This window comes from Bremia lactucae, linkage group LG3, assembly GCF_004359215.1.
Source record: "Bremia lactucae strain SF5 linkage group LG3, whole genome shotgun sequence".
Lineage (NCBI taxonomy): Eukaryota > Oomycota > Peronosporomycetes > Peronosporales > Peronosporaceae > Bremia > Bremia lactucae.
Genome location: NC_090612.1, coordinates 758,170 through 781,167, shown reverse-complemented (window position 1 = coordinate 781,167; position 22,998 = coordinate 758,170). Strand labels below are relative to the sequence as shown.

General features: G+C 46.2%; 8 protein-coding genes across 8 annotated transcripts; 3 read left to right on the top strand and 5 right to left on the bottom strand.

The window, feature by feature from the left end:
- Nucleotides 1-2,130: 2,130 nt before the first annotated feature.
- Nucleotides 2,131-2,370, top strand: CCR75_008238 (uncharacterized protein; the record flags this gene model as incomplete). Its single annotated transcript, XM_067966292.1, has 1 exon — nucleotides 2,131-2,370. One exon carries the CDS (start codon nucleotides 2,131-2,133, stop codon nucleotides 2,368-2,370), a length of 240 nt encoding a protein of 79 aa, XP_067816970.1.
- Nucleotides 2,371-4,048: 1,678 nt separating this feature from the next.
- On the top strand, nucleotides 4,049-5,020 carry CCR75_008239 (uncharacterized protein; the record flags this gene model as incomplete). The annotated part of the gene is made up of 1 exon (XM_067966293.1): nucleotides 4,049-5,020. One exon carries the CDS (start codon nucleotides 4,049-4,051, stop codon nucleotides 5,018-5,020), a length of 972 nt encoding a protein of 323 aa, XP_067816971.1.
- A 177-nt stretch (nucleotides 5,021-5,197) lies between these two features.
- On the bottom strand, nucleotides 5,198-6,712 carry CCR75_008240 (uncharacterized protein; the record flags this gene model as incomplete). The annotated part of the gene is made up of 3 exons (XM_067966294.1): nucleotides 5,198-6,247; nucleotides 6,314-6,445; nucleotides 6,520-6,712. The coding sequence occupies 3 exons, from the start codon at nucleotides 6,710-6,712 to the stop codon at nucleotides 5,271-5,273; spliced, it is 1,302 nt and encodes a 433-aa protein (XP_067816592.1). The 3' UTR covers nucleotides 5,198-5,270.
- A 198-nt stretch (nucleotides 6,713-6,910) lies between these two features.
- CCR75_008241 (uncharacterized protein) lies at nucleotides 6,911-10,406 on the top strand. Its single transcript, XM_067966295.1, has 2 exons — nucleotides 6,911-7,543; nucleotides 7,613-10,406. Exons 1-2 carry the CDS (start codon nucleotides 6,990-6,992, stop codon nucleotides 8,469-8,471), a joined length of 1,413 nt encoding a protein of 470 aa, XP_067816591.1. The 5' UTR covers nucleotides 6,911-6,989; the 3' UTR covers nucleotides 8,472-10,406.
- Nucleotides 8,539-16,844, bottom strand: CCR75_008242 (uncharacterized protein; the record flags this gene model as incomplete). The annotated part of the gene is made up of 3 exons (XM_067966296.1): nucleotides 8,539-16,394; nucleotides 16,455-16,730; nucleotides 16,829-16,844. The coding sequence occupies 3 exons, from the start codon at nucleotides 16,842-16,844 to the stop codon at nucleotides 8,539-8,541; spliced, it is 8,148 nt and encodes a 2,715-aa protein (XP_067816594.1).
- A 155-nt stretch (nucleotides 16,845-16,999) lies between these two features.
- CCR75_008243 (uncharacterized protein) lies at nucleotides 17,000-19,948 on the bottom strand (the record flags this gene model as incomplete). Its single annotated transcript, XM_067966297.1, has 1 exon — nucleotides 17,000-19,948. One exon carries the CDS (start codon nucleotides 19,946-19,948, stop codon nucleotides 17,000-17,002), a length of 2,949 nt encoding a protein of 982 aa, XP_067816593.1.
- A 259-nt stretch (nucleotides 19,949-20,207) lies between these two features.
- Nucleotides 20,208-21,449, bottom strand: CCR75_008244 (uncharacterized protein; the record flags this gene model as incomplete). Its single annotated transcript, XM_067966298.1, has 1 exon — nucleotides 20,208-21,449. The coding sequence occupies one exon, from the start codon at nucleotides 21,447-21,449 to the stop codon at nucleotides 20,208-20,210; it is 1,242 nt and encodes a 413-aa protein (XP_067816596.1).
- Nucleotides 21,450-21,749: 300 nt separating this feature from the next.
- On the bottom strand, nucleotides 21,750-22,607 carry CCR75_008245 (uncharacterized protein; the record flags this gene model as incomplete). The annotated part of the gene is made up of 1 exon (XM_067966299.1): nucleotides 21,750-22,607. One exon carries the CDS (start codon nucleotides 22,605-22,607, stop codon nucleotides 21,750-21,752), a length of 858 nt encoding a protein of 285 aa, XP_067816595.1.
- Nucleotides 22,608-22,998: the final 391 nt, after the last annotated feature.

Genomic DNA, 22,998 nt, shown 5'->3' with positions numbered 1-22,998 from the left:
CGAAACTCTTCGGGTTTCCCCTACACTGGACGAGGATTTAATACTTCTGCCTCACGGAGCGGTGGGCAAGCAACCTTCCAACAAGGAAGCGTTGAATCCCACTTGCATCCTTCAGTGCAGGCGGCGCCCGATAGGAGTAGCGAATTCACTTACCTACTCGCGGCTTCCTTACCTTCGTCCATTCAGTCGCAGGCGTTAAGCGCTGCCGAACGACGTATTGGAATTCTTGAGGGTCAAGTCTTACAACTGACCTCGGATCTTCATGATGCCCGCGCGAAGAATCGTCAGGGTTATAAACGCCTGAAACTTCGGCTGGACATCATGGAGAAATTGATGCTGAGGGACTCGCATTACGTGCGTGGTATCCCTCGCTCTCCAAGTCCTTTACGTTCCCATGGGAAGAGGAGACCGGATGCAAGTATACCGCCGCTCTAAGGCCTTTCTCTTAGGCTCAAATGGACTAGCAGGAGTAGCGTAGTGAGAAGAAACAGAAGGTACAGTACCGCTTATGAATTCTTCCACACGCAAGCGGGCGAAATCTATTCGCTGCGACCGCTGTTTCACCGCATCCTAATGCGGTTGTAAGCGGCGCGTGAATTTCGCCTCAATTGGTCGGGCGTTTCATTTGAAAGCAACACGACCGGGATCGGGGAAATACGTCCAAGCGATTTCTACTGAGATTTTCATGTATTATAGACGCCATAACATTTATGAGCTTCTACAGTAGGTCGCTCTAGGAGCGACGCTTTCGGCCCATCGGCACGAGGCCGTTGAGATGGAGGAAGCATTAATGTTATGCCACCTGTCATATAGCCACGTTCGATACGATTAACTTGTGACACCGACTGGACACGCTCACGTGCCATCGGTGGAGCTTTACGCTCAGGCTTTTCTGCGTCAGAACCATACTAAATAATGGTCTGAGCATAAGACGTTGTGATTTTACCCAACGCAGAAGCTTCTGTGCCTTTATGCGCTCTCATTAAAGGTCGCTGCGCTAGCCAGCGCAGACGACGAGACAGCATTCAAAAACTCTGTTGTCTCCATGTTGGGAGCAACGAGTGAAGGTTAGATGGGCAATAAAGCGCATTATCCTTCCTCATTATCCTCATCACTAATATGAGGTGATGGCAGCGGTGTCGACTCATTGTAGTCAACTATGAGCGACGGATCGACATCCTCACTGTGAAAGTAGGATGAATCATTCAGCCCAGTTAACGCGACAGCAGCAGTAGCTGTCGGCGTTGTAACTGGGGCACTGAGCGACGGCGGCGTGTTAACGCGGCGCGTGTGCTTCGCGCGTGGCTGAGTGGGTTTCTTTGCAGACGACCCACCAGCTTTGACCCTTTTAGGTGGCATCTTCTGCACCGTGTGAGACAGAAAGCAAGAGAGAATTAGAGAACTAAGCGGCGCGTAAAGCAGCTCGCTGTTCCCCGGTCCTCTTGCACTGCTGTCGCTCCGCTTTGTCAACCATCAGAAGAAGTAGACCAAATGGTTCACAATTTTGGAAAGCATACTGAGTAATTATTGGAATTTTGGTATTTACATGATTTCTAAAAAAATGAGTTTAAATGCTTCTAAATAAAACAATATTTTTGGTGCGCAATCGCATGTTTTTTACGAATCAGAACCATAACTTTCGATTAATTTATTAATAAATGATGGGTGGGCTTATTAAAGAAAAGGTGGGCTGTATAACGGTACCCGATAATTAATATTAGCGTGCTTAACAAGCTAAATCAAATTTAAATAATGGCAAGGCAAAAAATGCAAATACCAAAGTCATCTATTGAATAAACAACATTAGCGTCAGTTGCGCTCACCAGTCGGAGCTAGTTAGACATGGTCCTGGCGAGGATAAAACATTGCTTGTGACTCGGTCAAATTACTGTAAATCACCGGAAGTTGGTAAATTTGCTCATAGCATCGCTAAAAATGCTAACAAGGGTAAAATTCTTGATTTGGTCGTCTTGTTAAGAACTCGTGGAACATAATTGCAACACATTTAAAAGCGACTGACGTTCACGAAGCTCGGATATAAGAAATGTAAGTCATTAGCGTGGTTGTGGTAACAGTTACAATAAGCACAAACGAGACGATAAAGGCAAATCCGAAGGAAATCTAAACAGAATGACGAACGCAAGGGACTGGCAACTCCTTCCGCTTCGTTTGATTGCAGTATGCGTGCGTATGAGCCGCACAAACTCAGGCTTACTTATGGGCATAGAAAGTCGGCGTTGTCGTCCCAATGCAGACACGTTGCATCTTGGTGCCAAGTGGCAAAATGAGCTTATCTACCTCAGTCGAGGTGACGATAGGGCAATCCATTGGCCGAGTCGCTTTTTGTACGCCAAACATAAGCAGATATAAGTACTTACCACGTTTTGCGAAGGCCTCATTTAAATCTAAACAGTTCTTCAATAACTTGTTCGAAAAATCCATTGTATTGCCATGTTTATTACATCTTCGTGTAAAAATTTGAATGACAAGGTACGACTTACTACACTTGAGGATGAATACAAGTTGAGATAGGCTCTTGTTTACATCTACGATAATTGAGGGTACGCGCGATGCTCTTATATGCGATATGTTACGATGTGACAAAAAGACTTCGCAGCCTCTATGCAGAAAATTACTGACTAGGAAATACGGTCTTCCCTCTGATAACTTATAGCCCCGGTGGACATCTACATCAGATATATATTTCATTTTCAATATTAGCGAATTCCGCGTATCTAAACCAGCATGTTTATCGCAAAGTCCTAAGAAAATGCTGTCATATAATAATGGCTTTCACAAACGTATTATATTTTGATGACCTTTGGATCATGCTACTGGAAGCTGAAATATATCTTTACGATCAACTTTTATCAACGCTTTAATAATTATTTCTTGCCTTTTAAAGCTTCGGGGTACAACATACGATTGTTGAGCGAGGGGCGTATGCTGCTTTTTTCAGTCTCTTTTAATTTACCTTACTGTTCTATCGACGGCTCCGATTCTCTCCCAAACTCGCGCAGCAAAATTAAAAAAATAATTTATGAAGGTGATTTTCACGTGTCTAATCTGCTCAAACGCATGAAGGACAGGAAATACCCAAATGCGCTATTTTACGAGTTCGGTCCCTTTCTATGCATCTCGAGCGGCGGCATTTGCCCGCTTTTTCTTCGCGTATAAGAGCATCGAGCGTGTGCTGTTGGAATGCGCGACATGTGCTCTATGCACAAACAATGTTCATTGGTCCAAATCTATCGGCTATAATCAAAGTGCTTTCTAGGCAATGCCAGCAGCGGCGTGAGCCAATCTTTGGAAGATGTAGTGCTTCAACGCCTGTCATAGTGGTGACTGGCTTTAGCGATTTGAAAGTGAGGTTCATCTTCCATCCACAGGCCCGCTGAATCTTACAGCTGTCGCTGACGATGGTTGGAAAAGTATTGCGATACGCTGTAACGCGTCTTGATCACATTCGCGACCTTTCCAAACAATGCGCAAACGCGTTATTAGTAATACATATACACCATCATAGGCTTCGAGTCATCGGACAGAAATAAGTGGCCTTCCGACACGTACGCTTTTTTGTCATTGATTGCTAGTTCGTCTCGCAACTACAAATACAGGCAAATGAAAAGGACTAGCTTGCCAACCATGGCCAAACGTTCGCAATGTCGCGTAGAGGATATTCAGAAGCCTCCTCGACAAAAGCACGGATTTTATGCCTCAGCAAGTGAAATCGGGTCGCCGACCGAAGCGCGCAAAAATGTCCGACACTTCGACGGTAACAATCGCGCAGCAAAACCTTAAAAAAAAGCGACAACGTCAGGACGCAGGTCCTTTCCTTGTCACGGTGTACAAAACGCAGTCCCGGGGCCACACCATTTTCCAAGTCATTTGAGTTTTAATTCGTTAACCCCATCTACTCGTCCCGCGAGAGATACAACCACTTCAGTAGCTCTCTCGAGATCGAAGTCAAGCCCCTCACGACATAGCGTCGTATCACCTCCTAAGCCTCCAGCTTTCTTCCAACCTCAAGTCGTGCTGTGTCACTTATATGAACGCCAGTACGATCACTTCATTTATTATCGACCACCCCATCTACCAGCAAGCTATTCCAGTGTCACCATCCACTTCTCGTCACAGTGTGTTTCCATACCTTGAGCACTTGCACTCGCCGCTGACCAAGACCCTGGCTCACGCAGGTCGGGGGGCGGCCAAACAGCCCATGGTGCATGCTATGGCAAGCGGACACTTTGAGTCGAGCGATGACGATGAAAGTGTCGACCGCAGCAACCCTAGCAACAGCCCAGTGGTCTCATTGTTTCATAGCTCCGAGGATGGAGAAGGTGAAGCAGTCAGCGGAATCGCAGCCATGAGTCTAAGCTTCATTATTAACGGGGAAGTGAAGCAGTGTGAGCAAATGGACGACGACGACAGCAGCAGCAGCACTGGCGGCAGTTCACGTGGTGTCTTTGACCTATCGTCCATGCTCAACACGGTGTGCGCCAAATCCGACTGCTACCGCACCATCCGCGGTCCGAACGGTACGTACTGCAAGTATCACAAGCAAAGTCGCTTCTGTCGCGCTGAAAGCTGCTCCAAAAGCGCCAAGACGGGCGGCTTTTGTATCTCGCATGGTGGCGGCAGGCGATGTGCATTCCCCGAGTGCAGTAAGAGCGCCAAGCAAGGCGGTCTTTGCATCTCGCATGGCGGAGGAAAGCGATGCAGCGAGGCGGGCTGTACCAAGTCTGCGCTGGTCGGCGGCTTTTGCTCGGCCCACGGTGGCGGTCGGAAATGCAAGATGCCCGAGTGCACCAAGACCGCGCTGTTGGGAGGACTGTGTATTGCGCACGGGGGCGGCAAGCGCTGTCAGGTCGAAGGTTGCTCGAAGAGTGCCGTAGGAGGCACTTTGTGCGTTTCGCATGGCGGCGGCAAGCGATGCCAGACCGAGGGATGCAGCAAGGGGGCCGTGCGAAACGGTGTGTGCATTCGCCATGGTGCGAAGCGCGACTCGATGCTGCATTAAAGGATGACCGCTGAGGGCCAAAGGCTTACGGCAGGGGCATCTATAGAGGGAACGACGAATTGCAACGCGGTTGCCATCGGAAGCGGCTGCGGCATAATTCGTGAAGTCCCATGGATATTTTGTTACATGACATGCTTTCGCCTTTTTCACCTTTGGCGACTGCGATAGACACTTACTTTTTAGAATTCCTTTCAAAATAAATTGATTTGAGAAGCTCAAAAATGCAAACTTTCTTAAAAACACTACGGGGTTAGCCAAACCGCTGAATGCGCAGCTGTATTTGTTGCCGACAGAGAGGACAGTGCGAAAGGAAATCAGCACACTTTTGACACGTCTCGTGGCCACATTGAAACACCGCGTCTTTTTTCCTCTCTTCGCAAATTGAACACAACAACGATTCTTGAAGCCTTTTCAGTTCATCTTGAGCTCGTAATGAGCGATGCTGCGGCGTGAGGCCTGTTGATGTATGAGAAGTGTCTTTTCGCGACATCGATCGTGGTTTTGCCTGGTCGGGTTGCACCGATGAAGTTGAAATGACCGCGTTACGCGCCTGGGCCTGCCGCTGAACATGATGATTGCTGTTGTGGTGGACTAATCCGATAGATTGTGGTGGTGGAAACACTTCAACACGTGGAAGATCGGCTCGAGCTCGGTGCGATCCGCGATCCAAGTAGTTCATCGACTTGATCTTTTGATATTGACCAGGGACCTCCATCAACGTTTGAAGAGCAAATTGCGTTTCTTTCATCTGCGGGTCGCTAAATTGCGACGTAATCTTGTGATACTCTACAAATTGAAAGTTGTCAAACTTTCGGTGCAACAGATGATTGTCAAAGTAGATCATGGAATCCCATGGGCCGTCGCCCACCCCCACCATGACGATGCTAAGAGGAAAGTTGCTGGCGAATGTGATAGCATCAATGGTCTCCTTTTCATTCTTACTTACAGCATGGGGTGGAATATCCACCGAGCGAGTCACTTGTCCATCAGCAATGATGACAAGGATATGAAAATTCCCCGAACGATTGACGATGTTTACAGCTTCGTTTATAATGGGCGCAAAGGACGTAGGACCCGCCATGACTACATTGTGCACGACTTCTCGGTAGCGCGAGCGGATGGTTTCCAGCGGTAATCCATCCTGGCCTTGGTTAGAAAAGGTAAAAACCGCGCGGTCGCACGTCAGCTCGTCGCCAAAGCCGTAGACTGGAATGACATTGTCTTCGTCTACACAATTCAAGCAAAAGACGAATTTAATTTCAACAAGTTTTCAAATTTAGATCCCGGACTCACCAAAGTCTTGCAACGTTCGTCCAATGGTCTCGATGACGTCCTCGTATGGATTGCGCGCACTCACATCGTCAACTTCATGAAGGCATCGACCACCAAACGTGCGTTTACCGCTCCAATCATTAGACTTTGTGCCTGTCATTCCAATAAAACATACTGTTACTTAAGCTATAAGATCACGTAAATCGTTTGCTGTATCGTCGACGCACAGTCGATGCCGACGATGAGGTTGCAGCTCCCCAGCCCACTGCGTCTCAGCGCTTGCGTTACTTCAGACAGCGAAGTAAACTGGTCTGGGATTATCTGCATGAGGGCGTCTGATGCGGGGATTGGGCCATTCTGCGGCTCGTAGTTCAGCGCTCGCGGCTGTTGCCGCTTTAATTTAGTAAGGTCGTTACCCATCTTGCCTTGATGTAATGAGTTTCATGAGATTGATCACCGAAGGGAATTCAGTACCACATTTAGTACTAATTCGTCGAAGACTTTCTTATTACTACTTCGACAAGATGTTTTACCATCTCATTCTTCACTTTATCGTTTTAATCTCAATATATTTTTCTTCGCTTAGATATTACGACACTGAAAAAAGGTTCCAGCTCCCTCATATGCTTAAATTGTGCTTGATTGCAACACATAAGAAAAGAACGTATCAGATTAATTTGCCAGAGCTACCGACCAAATGGAGTGGGGTCCGTTGTATCCAATTCTGTCGCTTTTAACGCCTCAACAAGGTGTAAATGATAGCGAAAGGACCCGTCAAACCGCAGACTCAATGCTAGCGCAGGCGCTGAGTGGAGAGGAGCTTACGATGGCGGTGCGGGCGTCTTCCATCGCCCAACTGGATCAAGTGCTAGACCACAAGCCGCTCGCTGATCTGTCACTGAGCTTCCTGTTATTGTTGTCTGCCAAAGCATATAAACTTGAGCATGCGCGTCCTCAGCAGAATTTGGCTGTAGCACGTGCCAAGTTGCTGCAACAAACGGGGCAATTACTGTACCAAATCTCCGCAACTGTAGCTTCCAAGGAACTTAAGAAACTCAGCGTGCTCTGCGAGGAGTACGCACGTCAGGCGATGGACATGCAGCAAAGTATCAAAGCCATTTTTCCTCTTAGGAGCTTTTTGCTGCGCTACCACGAACAAGAAAAGGCCGTCCTCACGCCGCTGCACGCACAATTCCTTTATTTATGCCTCCATTCGAAGTGTTATTTTGCCGCAATGGAAATTTTAGACCAGTATGGCAACATTTTTTTTTAATCTCAGAGCCAAACGAACATTTCTAACGACGAATTTGTTGTTTTCAGGACAATTGTGGAGATCCACTCGCAATTGCAGCTCGTCACCAGTGTCGATTTCTTAGGCTACGCATACTATGGAGGGTTATTGTTTCTCGGGGAAAAGCGATATCAAGACGCATTAAATTTCTTTCAGCTTGCTGTCACTGCACCGGCAGTAACGCTCAGTGCCTTCGTGATTGAGGCGTACAAGAAGCTATTACTAGTGACGCTTATTTCAAAGGGGGAAAGGGCAATGTTGCCCAAGTACACACCATTTGTGGTTGTTCGTCACGTCGAAAACCACTGTCCAGTATATACTGAATTGGTCAATGCATTTGTCATCGATAAAGATTTAACTGCTTTGCAGAAAGTTGTGACGAAGAAGAATGAGCTGTTTGTTCAGGAAAACAACTTAGGTCTCGTGAAGCAGGTTGTACAGGCGTTTAAGCAGCAAAAACTGCTTCAATTGAAGCGTACGTACGCTACGATTGAACTGACGCAGATCGCGATGGTAGCTGGTATTGTAAACAGTGACGCTCATGCTGCCGAGAAATTGCTGCTTCATCTGATCTCTACTGGTCAGATGGATGCTATCATCGATAAGCAGAAAGCCATGGCGCGCTTTGTGCTTGAAGATGAAGACAGCGAAAATTGTTGTGAAGACGTGCGGGGTGAGGCGACTCTGAAGTTGCAAAAGGAAATGGAAAAACTCGTGATGGTTGCTTCTCAACTGCGCTACATGGACGTTGAGCTAGTAACAAGTGCGAAATTTCAGTCGCGTATGCAGAAGGATAAGGATCGGCGCTCTAGGAGTAATATGCATAACCAGCAGAGTGAAGAACATACTCTCCTTGATGGAGCTTGTGGCATGGATACAGTGGAATAATGACAAATGAATCTTGGTAGCATTGTGGCTAAAGAATTTACACGCGTTTATGATAGCAATAGTTTTCTTACTGCATAACAAGAGCTAGCTGGATTTTGTGCTGACGCAGTAGCAAAACGGGATTTTCAAGGCGGATCACGCGGCATAGCGCGGAATTGCCAGCATTAAAAACTCTGTAGATACAATATGTGGAGCCGTGAATGGTAGCCTCGTTCAGCTCGTTTAAACTTATCTCAAATAAACCCTTCTCCATGGTACGTGTCGACTTTACTTCGATGTATTCCAATATTGTCTTTGCGCGTGACAGCATGAGGTCGTACGGAAGGCCGGACTCTTCCTTTTCATTTAACCATTCGACAGTCACTTCGCTCTCAGCATGTTGTTGCTTTAGCTGGTTGAAAACATACTCTTCGCCCCAGCGTCCAATACCCTTTCGCTCCTCTTTAGTCATCGTGTTCGAAAGTGACAGAGAGTGCGTTCTTAGTTCAGATAACGGTAAATGGTACAGTCTATCAGCGCCTCCATATATATTATATGGTAAGTTTGGTGGTATATGCGTGTGCCTATCGTGATGCCCATGATCGTCATAGATTTTGCAGAAACTTGCAGTCTGGCGTGAAGATTGTGCAAACTCGCCAAGTGCTTGAGTCTTTCTTCCGTAATCCGAGACCTGTACCAGAGCCTCATGGTCACCAATCTCGCCATCTTCCATGTCTTTTAATGCGCGCTTGTAATTAGCCCTTTCCAAAGAAGAATCATCGTTGATTTGAACTTTGGAAGTCCACAATCTACGAGCTTCGCAGTTTGGAAGCGGAGGCAAAGATTGAGTCTCTAGTAACCATTGCTCTCTTGAAAGCGCGCTCGGCTGCAATAAGCCAAGATACAACAAATTTGCGACGCTAGGAGCTACCTGCGCGCCAAAAAGTTTTCGAGATAGCTCCATCAGCACCAACGAGAGGGCACGAGCTTCTTCGTCTCCCGTCACACGCTGCAAGTACAATGTGCGATTACAAACATCAAGAAAGCAGCGAGAGAGCATATCAGCACCACGCCGGAGACAGAATGAATTTTTAACTCGATAGACGACCTGGAAACCATCATGACCATCAACCAGCACACAGTGAAATTCAGATGCTAAATTCGCGATCGAGTCATGCGGCAGCTGATCATACAAATGCCGATATTGGTGAAACAAAAATCGTTGCGCTAATGAAAACGCGATGTAAATTTTCTCGTGAAACGCGTCGCTTGCAGGTTGCTGCGTGCTAAGCACACTGACCTCGCACTGCAAGTGCGCTTTTAATGACTTCATGCCGAAACATTGCATGAGGAACGTTTGCACCAAAGACGCTTCATTATTCCCATCTCTGCTTGCCATGTCAATCACAAAGTAGCTCAATGGGAACAGTCCAAGAATTTGGAGTCGTTGACTTTGTCCTGAATGTTCCAGAACTTCTTTTGACAACTCCGTTTGATCATTTATGTACATGCCGTTGCCTGAAACCCACTGAAGACTTTCGCCAATCGTTGGAAAAAGCATCAAATACTGCATTACTGCTTGGAATTCAGACCTCTCTTCTATGCTTGTCATAGAAAATGCTTTTGCCCACAATTTGACTAAAAGCTGACTAATTTTCAATAGTTTCTTTCGGTATTTGTTATAATCGGGCTGAAAAAACTTCGTCAAGCGAGCGATTAATTTGCCCCATAAATCTGCATGGTCCTTCAGATGTGAAGACAAAGTTGAAACCTTCATGAGACTCAGCAGAGGGTTAAAATCAGTATTTTCCGCAATTAAATCATATTGAATTAAATGAATGTCGTCCTCGCCTCTCATATCTTCGCCCTTATAAGATCCACCACCAGATTCTGCAGCTTTTTTCGTGAGAGACAACGCCAGCGTCTGAAGCTTGCGCTCGTCCTCTGTTGTTGCTCGAACTGGTTTGTCCCGTGAGCTACAAAATACAATACCACTATTACGTCCACTTAGGCTCCGCACTGGCAACCACAGAGTTGACTTAAGCGCCTTTTTAATAATTTTTTTCTCGCCTTTTGCTAATGACCGCTTCTTAAAATTCCTTGCAAGCGCACATAGAAGCGGAAGCATAGTTTTTTTCCATACTTTGATGTCATGAGGCTGCTTACTGTTGCCCCCCTTGGTCCAGATCTGATCTTGCTGACTGCTTATTATGTTACATAATAAGGTCGTGGACGGCTTGCGCTGCACGCCACAAACCTCAATGAAAAAGTTGCTGAGAGACATTGGATAAAGAGCCTCCAACACGACCAACTCTCCTTTTTGAATGCTTGCCGACCAAACAGCATTTATAGTGCGAATAAAGCAACACTGAGCCTTTTCCTTTGATGGAACAAAGATCATCGCTTTCCTTGAAAACTCTTCAAAAATGTTGACTCGATTTGCATCAGATATTTGACTTTCTTCCCACAAAAACATATAAAGTCGGATTATTTGTTCAACTTTAGGCGATGGGACCGAGTTTGAGTCCATTGCGATGGCTGATATCGCGGCAAGTGCATCAGCGACAGTCGCAGCAGACTTCATGCCAAGTATACGCTTAGAAAAATCATCGCTTCTCCACATTAACGAGCTAAATGTAACCATATCAGGCGCGAACAAGCGAGTAGTCTCGTCCGTAGACAACCAAAGATCAATTGAACGATGAAATTTTGTATCAGATCCTTCCAACCAACAATATTTCCGAAACACATCCAATGCTGCGTCCTTGTCGTCTGTTGATACAATGCCGTTCGCGCCCGGCCCATCTTTGGTGGTAGTCCAGTGCTTATCCAAATACTGTGCTAGTTGCATCGATATCCGACGCTTTACTGAGACGTCTTTCTCATCTTCAATCCAAGTGAGCAATTGCCGCATTCCGGCTTGCGAGCGCACATCTGTTTCAAAGCTTGAAATATTGACGAGGATCGGCAAGTCACAAGTCTCCACAAACAAGTAATGCCACTGCTTATCCACCAAATCTTTTGATAACGTCGAATTGCTACTGTTAGAAAAGTAGTTATCCGTCAGGATCAAAAGAGAATTTCCCGACTCATTAAGCGCTTCGCCTTTCAACTTTACCCATGCGAATAAATCGGTCACTTCACAATAGGTGGAAGGCAAGATTCCAAATAAGTTTTGACAGTCAACACGAACGAGGCGACTACAGCTGGTTGCAACAACCATGCTAGATTTTACGTCCATACGTAGCGGGCAATTATTGCACATAGCCAAATGAAAGGCTAGATACCGTCCGTATTGAATCATTGCATCGAAGTCGGCTTTTTTCGCGTTACTAGCCTGGTTATAATCATGAAGTTCTGTCATCTTTGGAAGAATATGATGACGAATCAACTCATGATCTTCCATTACGTGAAGACCCACGTCATTTAGAAAAAATGCGCGCAGCTCCAAATTCTTGCTAGCGGCATCTGTGACTTTGCCATCCAGGATACGAAGGTCGCTAAAGTGCGCGTCTGAGTCTTCACGACTTGCATTATTGCCGGTCTGGATGTTAGATAAAAAAACCGAGTCATGCCCGCCAGCTAAAGAAATCCATCTAGACATACCGTTTGCACTTTCATCTTGTTTTAGTGGAAAACACTTAATCAAGCGTAACTCTTGGCGTAACAAGCCCGAGTGCCGATCCTTTCGCCAAAGCTTCGCTAAAAGTGATAGCATTCTTACTGTCCAGTCGACATCGTTCTTTTCCGCTGAAAGCGACAGCAGTCGCATCAAATGGGATGCATGAAGGTGCTCAATTTGCAGCTGACTCTTTATTAATCCAGACATACTTTGAGATAGAGCAGGATGTAAGAAGTGCTTGTTAAATGTTGACAGCACATCGTCGCTCAGTGCTTCAAAGAAGATGAAGGGATTTTCACCAGCACCACTCGTGACACTAAGGCAATCAATCAGCTCTGTTGGCATGTAGAATTCAGTTTTTGGTGAAAGTGTAGGTAGCCACTTCACAGTACGCAGCTGACGCATAACTTCTGGAACGATGCTTCGAAAAGGGGCTTGCACCTCGTTTCCATCTGGTAAGAGCGAAAGCAAGTACAAGGGTCCAGCGATCATTTCGCTTGCTTGAAGAGTTGAAATGTAGCACGTCACAGCAGCGCGTACGAGGCTTGGAAAGTTAGAAATTAGCCACGCGTTCCATTCACTGCCATTTGTGATTGCTTCTCGGGAGCTAGGGATTTCGAAATCTCCTTGCAAAACAAAGCGTAAGCCGTAAGATCGAAGCGGCAAATAGCAGAATACCTGTTGAAGTGGAGGCCGATCATCATTCGTGTCTTCACCTTGACGTACAGGGAGCGCAAGAGCGATCTCTGTTGACGGCGTACAAGCAAACATCTGAGGCGGATCGAGTGTCTTTTTTACAATTATCCACTGCTGCTGTGCGACATCCACACTGTTCTCGCCCTTCCTCACACGCGAGAACAAATGAACGAGTTGGTAGTCATTTTGAAGCTTCACTTCCTTCTTATAAAAGTTCAATGAGAGTTTCTGAGCCATATCAACAAGTCGAAGATCTCGAATCCGTCTAAGGAAGAGCAAAACTGACGGCTTCAGCGCAAAAAGTGATGCAGAAATATCTTTCACACCTTGCATCGACGAGGTGCTTAACGGCAATACAAATGTCGTGCCACGTCTTTTCTTCCATTGGGTTCTGTCGTCTAACCAATGCGGCAGAATATATCCCACACCATTGCCATAAGAAGAGCTCTTAGCGTGAAAGCAGATATGAAACCCATTCGAATGAATCTGTGGGTTATCCGACACCTTAAATACACTCTTAAAACCAATCCCTTTTCTGCCAATACTCGCCTCGGAATCTACTAATGCCTTCGTTGATGCGCCCACATCACAAATTGCTTGAATATTACTGTAAGAAAAACCCTGCTCATTGTTGTAAAAAATAAGTTCATTATCGGCCGTCAGAGAGAATTCTCCTCGTGGAGTCACCATTTCTTCGTACGTGTTATCATCAGCATTTTGTAGCAACTCAAGTACAAAGTGCGTACTCTCACTGTATAGCTCGTCACTGAGCCGCTTGAGGGCGCGCTCCAGGCGCTGCTGTTGTTTGAGTAGCACAGATGTAGTAACATCGTCTTGTACCTTAAGTCCAACACCAAACTGCTTCTTGCGTAGGTCCTCAATATATGACCGACAAATTTCAGTATTAGCCTCTGTTATCATGACATGTTTTGCCTCTTGGTGAGTTGACTCACAGGCTAAAGTTGGCATGTCTGAAGCTTCAAATTCTGCATAAACAACGCTACTATTATCTACAACTTTTTCGATTTCGATTGCATCAATGGAAGGCGCAGAGGTCTCCGCGGCCTCTAGTCTTTCACAATTTGTGTCAACACAGGTATTGGTTGCAGGACTTGGTAATGCAGCTATCAAAGCTTCACGAGCGCCACACCACTGGTCGCTCTGGATATTATACAGTGACAACAAGCTTCGCTTCGAGTGATACAAAAGCACTTTTCGCTCTGCATCGCTTCTGCAAGCCTTCCAAATTTGATCGGCAAAATTCGAATTGTCAGCATGACCAACTGCATCAAGAAGCAACAACATCACAAAGTCTGCAAATTCTACTGGCACTTCTACAAGTACATCCAGCATGAAATGCTTGCGGAAGTCTTCATCCCCTGCGTACCTGGTAAAGAAGGCACGTAGATGGGCTTGCACGAGCTGTTTTGGGAAGTTTGCAAAGCCCTTGCACGTCACAACCATCGACACCAAGTGAGTTGCTACTTGGCTAGCAGCGACTTGACCCTCCATTCGTACAGCTTGTCGAAATAACAACTCCAAGTCGGACGGCGTCGATTTTTCGTTCAATCGTAGAATTGTGCCATTTAAACAACATACAAACAAAAGACTGTTTGATGGTGCATGATCAAGAAGAATCATTTCATGCACACGGATAAATGACAGCAATGGCCCACACAAGGGGGCATAAAGCTCTTGCCAATTCATATATAATGACACATCAACTATGTAGGGGCAATTGCACAATTTTCCAAGCGCTTGCTCCGTCAAAACTTGTTTAAACTCACCTGTTGTGTCTTTACCGCTTCCTTGGTCGCCATCATATTGAAGATCCAAAGTTCCGATGTCTTTGACAACTGAGGACTCTTCACTCCTCGTTTCCTGGTCCAACATCTTGACCATATTTTCAACTTCGAGAAAAGAATTACCTTGACTTAGATCTTTCGCAAACCTCACTGAAAGTCGATCGGCTATCCACTGAAGCTGTTTTTTATTGGAAAGTGACGACAGCGATGCAGACAAATTGATGGTAGCACGGCACTCGAGAACAAATTTCAGCATGTCTTCGGTAACGTTCTCGGTCCTAGTGTTTATAAAATCTACGCAAGTACCTCTAAGTTGATCTGATTGCAATAGGCTTAAAAACCACTTGCTAGCGCTGTCATCGTCCTTATTATCAGCATCGTCCAGGAGCTCAGGAAGAAGCTGCAAAATGGATCGCCTTCCAGCCCAGGTTGTACTCTTTGTTTTAGCTTCAAACTTGCCGACTAAATGCTTTTCAAGAGAAGATAGAATCAATAGCACGCTTTTGGCTGTATCAGGGTGGTTATTAGACCTTTGAGCATTCAAAAAACAGTCGACTTCAGTTTTAATATCGCGCATTGCTAAATTTACGCTTTTGTTAAGCTTTTTGTATGTGGCGGCAAACGGGTCAGCGGGCGAGACGGGAAGTGTATCCAAGTTTTTGGTCATTTTCGTCACCACATCTTTCTCTACAAGATTCGCAATTTTTCCATCGTCATGCTCGTTTTCCTCGTCGCTCGACTCGATGTGGCACTTGCAATAACATGAACAAGTGCATGAATTTTTGCCGACACAACAACATTCGCACTCTTCCTTTTCACTCTCCGTCACTACCTTTTCACTATCCGTTTCATCTTTGACGGGCAGTTTGTCATCGCTCAAAAGAAGGGCGTACGTCTTGGCCAAGATGCTGCACATTACCCACGTCACGACTTTAAGACGCGAATGGTGCTTACTCTTCAATGATGACATTAAAAATTGCGTCAGTTGATTTCGAAGCTTTGAGTCTGTCTCGGCTATCTCTTGCGATGATATCGATCGACGGTATTGTTCTGAAATCTTTGTATTTGCAGCAGCTTTTCGATGCAAAACGTTGTCTAGATATACATCAATCTCAGTGACACGGTTGAGCATGTCTAATGATAGCGACTGTACACTGCTCTTTGTGTCTTCGCATCTCCTGTAATTCGTATCATTCTTTTCTGTTTGATTATTCGTTTGCCGCAGCATTTCGTCCAACGCTCGTTTTCGATTTTCAGCGCTAAATTTTTCCTTTGAAAGGCGAAACATTCTTTCAGCAACTTCACTTTGAAATTGCTGCTCCAATGTTTTGAGTTCCTTCATTTCATAGTTGGCGATACGGCGCAGCATTCCTACATAAATTCCAAAGCCAGAAGAGTCAATAAAAATACCCATTGCCTGTGCACTCGATTGTCTGTAATGCTGCGCAATATACTGCAGAAATTCGTGCAAATCGACGTGCGACAACGGTCGAAACGCGTCTTGACTCAGCATATCTCCGTACTGCCGTAAACATGCCAGCACATCTCTCGTTGCAATGGGATACATCACCCTTGGCGAAAAATACAAATTTTGCACGGCTTCTGTATGTAAAAACGAGTTGCCAAGTTTGAGCTCGTGAAAGAAACGCAGTCCTTCTTGTTGCAGAAAAGCTTGGTGACACTCGAAAAGCGTGTTGATGCGCCGACTTTGCACATAGCACGTGATAAACGTCCACAAACGTTGGTTCACGGTGTGCAGCTGTCTCAGGGCAGGTAGCTGTAATGCGCTCATGCCCATCAGCTCCTCAAACGAATTGACATCTACACATATATGATACCAATAAGTAAATTTTATTAGAAAATAAGGTGGCGATAGCTTACGAAAATGATCACAAATAGCGTGTACTACGATGTCAAGCGTCAAGGCATTGGGTGGCGCCGACGGATCTGAGTGATTGGCTCGAAAGGTTTCAATGAAGGCCACGACGTCTTTCTGAACTTGCGCAGAGAATGATGATCGATGGGATGAAGCCAGAGTCAATCTTCGTTGCGAGCTTTCAGATGCATGGATTTGACCGTGATGTTGCAGCTGGAAGCGCTGCCAATTGCCGCGTCCTTCTCGCATATTGCACTCGGACGACTGGTGCGCAAAAGGACCTCAAAACACTAAAAAAAATATGTTTTACTTGTGTAAGGAAATTTATACAGTTTCTAAAAAGCATTTATTATGATCCACAAAGCAGGAAATTCCGCACCTGGCTGCTCTAGCATGTTAAATATAGCACGACCACCTTGCTGTAAACGTGTTGCATATGGAGCACAGATTTTAAACTTTCTATCACTTTGTCCTTTGCTGATGTATTCAAGCGAAGACCAACTAAAATTCTAGTCAGCCGACTCAGTCAGTAGTTGGCTAGCTTGTCTACCTATTTGCTAGTAGTATCCCGAGCACTCTTGACCTCTTGGTACGCCCATTTGATCCACGGGAGCAGAGCCTCTAGGTCCTTCATCTCCACAGTGGCCCCACACCAGATCCGCAGGCCAGGTGGAGCGTCACGATATGAGCCAATGTCGTACGCCACCTGCTCGCGCTCTAGAAGCGCCTGCATCTGATTCACCTCGCTCTGAGAAAAGCCGTTGATTAATAGACACACGGATGTATTGGAACGGATTGTTTTTTCAGCGGCGAGAAACTTAAACCATTCCGAGTTCTCAGCTGCGAAGTCCTCCAGTACCTTAAGATTTCGCTGTGAGATTGCGATTAGGCCGTCCTGACCACCCACACTCTCTGTCCAGCGCAGAGCGTCAAGATAGTCTTCCACACAAAGCATGGAGGGTGTGTTGATAGTACTGCCCTCAAAAATTCCTTTTAATATCTTTCCTGTGCTGACATTGGTCAAGCGAAAGATCTTGGGTATCGGGCGATTCTTCGGTACAAACGACTCGAGACGCTCTACAGCACGAGGGCCCAGAATTATGACACCGTGGCCACCTTCACCTCCGAGCACCTTCTGCCAGCTGAAGGTGCACACATCAATTTTATTCCAAGGCATTTCCATTGCGAAAGCAGCCGAAGTCGCGTCATTGAAGGTCAATCCCTTGCGATTGTCTGGAATCCAGTCGCCGTCGGGTATACACACACCACTGGTAGTACCATTCCAAGTAAACAGCACGTCATGGTCGCAATCCACCTTGGACAAATCAGGGAGCTGACCGAACGGTGCTTCAAATTCCCTTACGTTGTCAAGCTTGAGTTCCGTGGTAACATCCTTGAACCACTGCTTCCCAAAAGACTCCCAGTAGCAAACGTCGACTGGGCGCGCTCCAAGCATTGACCACATAGCCATCTCAAATGCACCCGTGTCCGATGCAGGCACGATGCCAAGATGATAATCTTCAGGAAGCTTTAAAATTTTCTTGGTACGCACAATCGCCTCCTCCAACAAGCTCTTGCCTAGCTTTGAGCGATGGCTACGGCCCAGCACAACGTCAGAAATTGAAGCCAACGAGTATCCTGGGCGCTTCTTACACGGCCCTGAGCCAAAGTTGGGCGAGGTTGGCTTGACGCGTGGCTTTGGATGACGCGAAATTACCCGTGCCATTTCACCTGAGGTAATATCGGGACTGTTTTCGTCAGCGACAGTGCTAGGCTGCAGAAACTTGTCCCAAATACAACCAGAGGTGGCCGTGTTTAACTCGAGAAGATTCACGCGGCGAAGATTTGTTAGCATGCCCAGAGCCTCGAGTTCCTCCATAGCCGTATCCGGTATGGCCTCGTCCACATTGAGCACACCGACAGCGGCAGCACCGGAATTTTCACGTGCCAAGCCAAAGCAGCCAATATTAATCTGGTGATTCGCCAATACCGACGTGACCTTATGCAGAACACCAGGTTCGTCCGTGTTATTAAACAGCAGCATGGACCCACTCGGAATCGCGTCCATTGGGACATCATCAAACGACACAAAGCGAAGCTGGTTCTTGCCAAACACAGTGCCTGTGATCTTCTTCGAAGAGCCATTTTCCTTCTCTAAAATGACTGTAAGCTGATCCGAAAAGCTGCTGTCAGACGCTTCGTCATGCTTATGCTCCACCGTCTGAATGCCCATGACATCTGCAATTTGTTTTACGTTTGAGAATGTCACCTCCTCCTCAAGCATGTGTGAAAGCAAGCCCTTAAGCACACCCTTTACGAGTTGTCCTGAAAGCTCCGAAGATGTAACCTTAGGGCCTTCGGCAACAACAAGCACGCGTTTAAGGCGACTATCGTCGAGCAATTGCGCCTGCATGCTGCCGAGCTTTTCAGCCAGCGAAAGCAGTGGCATGAATTCAACGCGCTTACCAAAGCCAATGTTCGGTGCATTAATCACGCCTTTAAATGACTTGCCGGCCAAAGCATCGATCACTTTTTGAGCCAGATCGCGCGCCACCTTTTGCTGGGCGTCGGTAGTGAGCGCACCAATGTGAGGTGTCACAATCACGTTATCGTGAGATACAAGTTTGGTCCAGGTGTCAGAAGGTGGGCTTGGCGCGAGAATGTCAAAGGCCATATTCGCGACTTTCTTGCTCTCGACGGCTTCCAGTAAAGCCTCGTGGTCGATCAGACCTGCATGTGCTCCATTGATGAGCTTAACGCCGTCTTTGCAGAGCGCAAGACGCTGTTTGTTTACCAAGTTCTTGGTATTGGCATTCAGCGGTACATGTAGCGAGATGTAGTCACTCCGAGAAAAGAGCTCGTTTAGAGACACTGGCTCAATTCCATGCGCTTTACTGCTAGCACTAGACAGAATAGAATCGTAGCCAATTATTTTCATGCCAAAAGCATTACAACGCGTAGCAACTTCCCGGCCAATACGGCCAAGCCCAACGATGCCAAGCGTCTTGCCATGGATCACCGAGTTACGAATCGAAGGCTCAGTCGTGGCCTGCCCGAGGCGCGAAACGGCGGTGATAAGTCCTACCGCGAGCTCAGCAGCCGAAATGGTGTTACCACGTGGTGCATTTAAGACCAGGACACCCTGCTTAGTGGCGCTCACCATGTCGATATTTTCCACGCCAGTGCCGGCGCGGCCGATGAGCTGTAGCTGATGCGCGGCATCCAACACTGTCCGATCTACCTTGGAGGCGGACCGTACAATAAGGACTTCGTAGTCACAAATTTGTGCCACCAATTGTGCGTGCGACAGCGAGGTGGCGACCGTAGTGACATCGTGGCCAGCAGCGCACAAAAGCTCGGGGCACATGGAGTCGATGGGGTCACTACACAAGATACGCGCCATGGCTCTTGGCGAACGGCGAAAATCGCGTGTAGCTATTTGCGTCTGAACTTGAAGCAATTGATGCCCTTGCTTCCGTATGGCTTGGCGCAGCATCATGCCGTTGAATGGTTGGAATGGGATCCACGAGTAAATAACCACACGGCAAGGAAGCGTGCAACACAACTTACGTGAAGCTGCAATTTTGATCGTTAATCCATTTCTAGAGCTATAATTTGGTCATTAAAATTACAATTTAATTAAGAACGTATTTTGAAGATGGTTTTATCTGAATATTTGTGCTGATAAGGAGAAAACTTTATATTTATTCCTGCATCAAAATGTTGTACTTTAAGAGCATTAATCTCAATAGAAGTTTTTAAAGAGCGGCAACTGATGACTGACTCTTTACCAACACCATAGATCCTTCACGCGGTGTGTATCCATGTCCACCTTGTGGTGTCAGCACATCACTGTCTGGAAAAGCATCAGGCGTTGATGGCTCGCTAATAAAACTATCACGACGTGCTTTCACGTACATGACACTCATTATGGCCACGACAATAAGCGCCGCTACCGCAGCGACAGCTCCGATTGGGGAACTGATTGAAGCTGACGAAGTGCCAACCGATTGCGTTGCGATCGCAATATTTCCAGTGTCTCGCCCTAAAGCACCCATACGTATCGAGTTGTTCGGTGTCAATTTCGCCGTGTCAGTACCTTGCGATGACAAGGCCTCAATTTTAAAATCTTCCGCTGCAATGCCCGCTTCGGCGCTTACAGAACTTCCCTTGTCTGCAAGCTTGTTGCAAGTGATGAGATATTGATTGCCTTCGTTGTTATTGTTGCGGCACAGACGACATGAAGTTTGAGCTGAACACCCGATAAGTGTCGGAGACGCGACGTTGCAGCGGCTTTCCACGACAAATGAGATTCCTTGCAATTCAGATTTCGTTGCAACCATTGAGCACGTCGTGCTCGTTGAGGTAGCAGTAGGTGCTGACGTAACGCGAGGAGATGGGTTGGACGACAGTGGTGTTATCGACGCTGGAATTGTTGGTCCGCCAAGGTCAGAGCACTTTATAAAAGGCGTACTTTGCGCAGTCGCTCTTGACTGGCAGAATCGGCACTGCCCACTCTGAAAGCAGCCCAAGCCATTGGCTGAACAAGAAGGGTTTGCACCACTTACAGCGGAAATGCCAGCACTTTTATCCCCAATTGAAACAAGTGAAAGACAGGTAATGGTCGATTCCTCCAAAGTAGTCGGCATGCTTGTCGCGACAATATTAACCGATTCGTCTGAGCTTGGTAAACCATTCTTTGACTGTGTTTTCCCAGCTGATTCAGTTCCAAAGGATCGCGCAACTTGGACTTCAGAGCACAGCGTTAAATGCAAGGCCTGACTAGTTTCAGACTCTCTACAAAATCGGCATTGATCTCCGTGAGGTGTACAGCCTGGTCCGCCAGACATGCACGAAGCGTCAGCTACAGCGCTTATTCCAACACTCTTATCCATAGTTGATACCTTGTCAGCACAAGAAGCATTTGCCGCTGTGCGAATTTCTGCAATAAATGTAATCAGCGCCATGACACCGACGCTCGAATTCATAAAAGATCGCATTAACTTTATTTAAGGCTAATTCACGCACGTCTCGAGTGAGGTAAATAGATTGAATAGGAAGCAGTATGCCGGTTGGCGAATGAGCTGAACTGCAATTCTACCAACGTCGACTCGTCGGGTACGAACCAATGATATGATGAAACGCCTGCGTTTCAAATGGAAAGTACATTCAAGTCAACTTAAAAGGTCACTTTAACTTTGTTTTGTCTCGCCAATGGTCATTTTCGAAACGACTGGTGTCGATGCTGCACCCACACCAGCCCAAGCGTCTGTTACATTATTGTTCCGCCCTCTGATTTGCTACAGGTGTCGCCATTTGATCGCATGACCATTTAGCATTGGTGGCTCCAGAAATCCTCTAAACTTAAAAATCTCCGTGTCCCACCGGGCCCCATATCCCATTAAATTGCGAATTTCCATCGTCGCGTGGGCATGGGGTAGACTGTGGATGTTTTTCCATGTAGCAGTTGCTAAAAGGTCACGTACTTTGGTTTCAGCCTGAATATTTTTTGCCGCATCATTTCCTTTATACTCACCCCACCAGCCACTCAAACTTCTAGTGCAGTGCTTGCTGAATGCGCGCGCGCCGACCGTAAGTGGCTCTCTCACGGTGTGGCGCTCGGCGAATGCTGCTAGACATTGATGAAATGTAAGTGGGGCTACCGTGCGACTTCCAACTGTTTGTCGGAAGCCTAACAAGGTAAGCAGCCCGCGCGCGCCGCCTATATCATTTACAAGCATCGTTGTGGCCATTAAAGTGTCTCTATCATCACCACCATCGGCAGCTGCAACGAACGAGGAAATTGCGGTAAAAGAAACATCAAAAATCCTTTGTTGGCTTGTAAATTCGGCTGTCACAGTGTCGATTGAGGTTTCTAATGTTTCAATTGGCACGAAGCGCAAAGGATTTGTGCCAGTCAAATGCCATGCGTACACAATTACTGCTAATTGAGCCACGTAAGATGCAGCTGATACCCCGACAAGAACATTAATGACATTAGAAGTTGATGCCACAAGATCGTCGTCGGGCGAGTGGTCATTTAAGAGCATCTGGGCACGAAAGAGGGCAGGGTCTTCAGCATCTTGAACGGAAACTTCACTACAAAAGTACGAACGCAACGCCTGCTTTATGAAATAAAATTGTGGCGCGTTTGCCATCGGTCCAATGACGACTCAATTTGCAATCTGAATTTATATTAAAAGAATTTAATTATTTTTGATTCTGAAACAGCGACCGTCCCCGTTAAGTCTACAATGAAACGGGGTGTATCGTTACATGAAATTAACACTTAAAGGTTGTTAATTAATATATTATCTAAAAGGTAGATAATATTTGGAGGATATTACTTTATATAGTAATATTCAAAATTCTTATACATAAATAGGTATAAACCACTATATCTATTTATTCCGCAGACTAATCAGCTGTAAAGGTAATCAAGGAGAGTTACAGATAAGATAGAGATAAAAATTCAATTACATGTTTAGTATTAGATTATAATTAAGTTAGCATTTACAAGATAGAAAGAGAGACTTAATTATATTAATA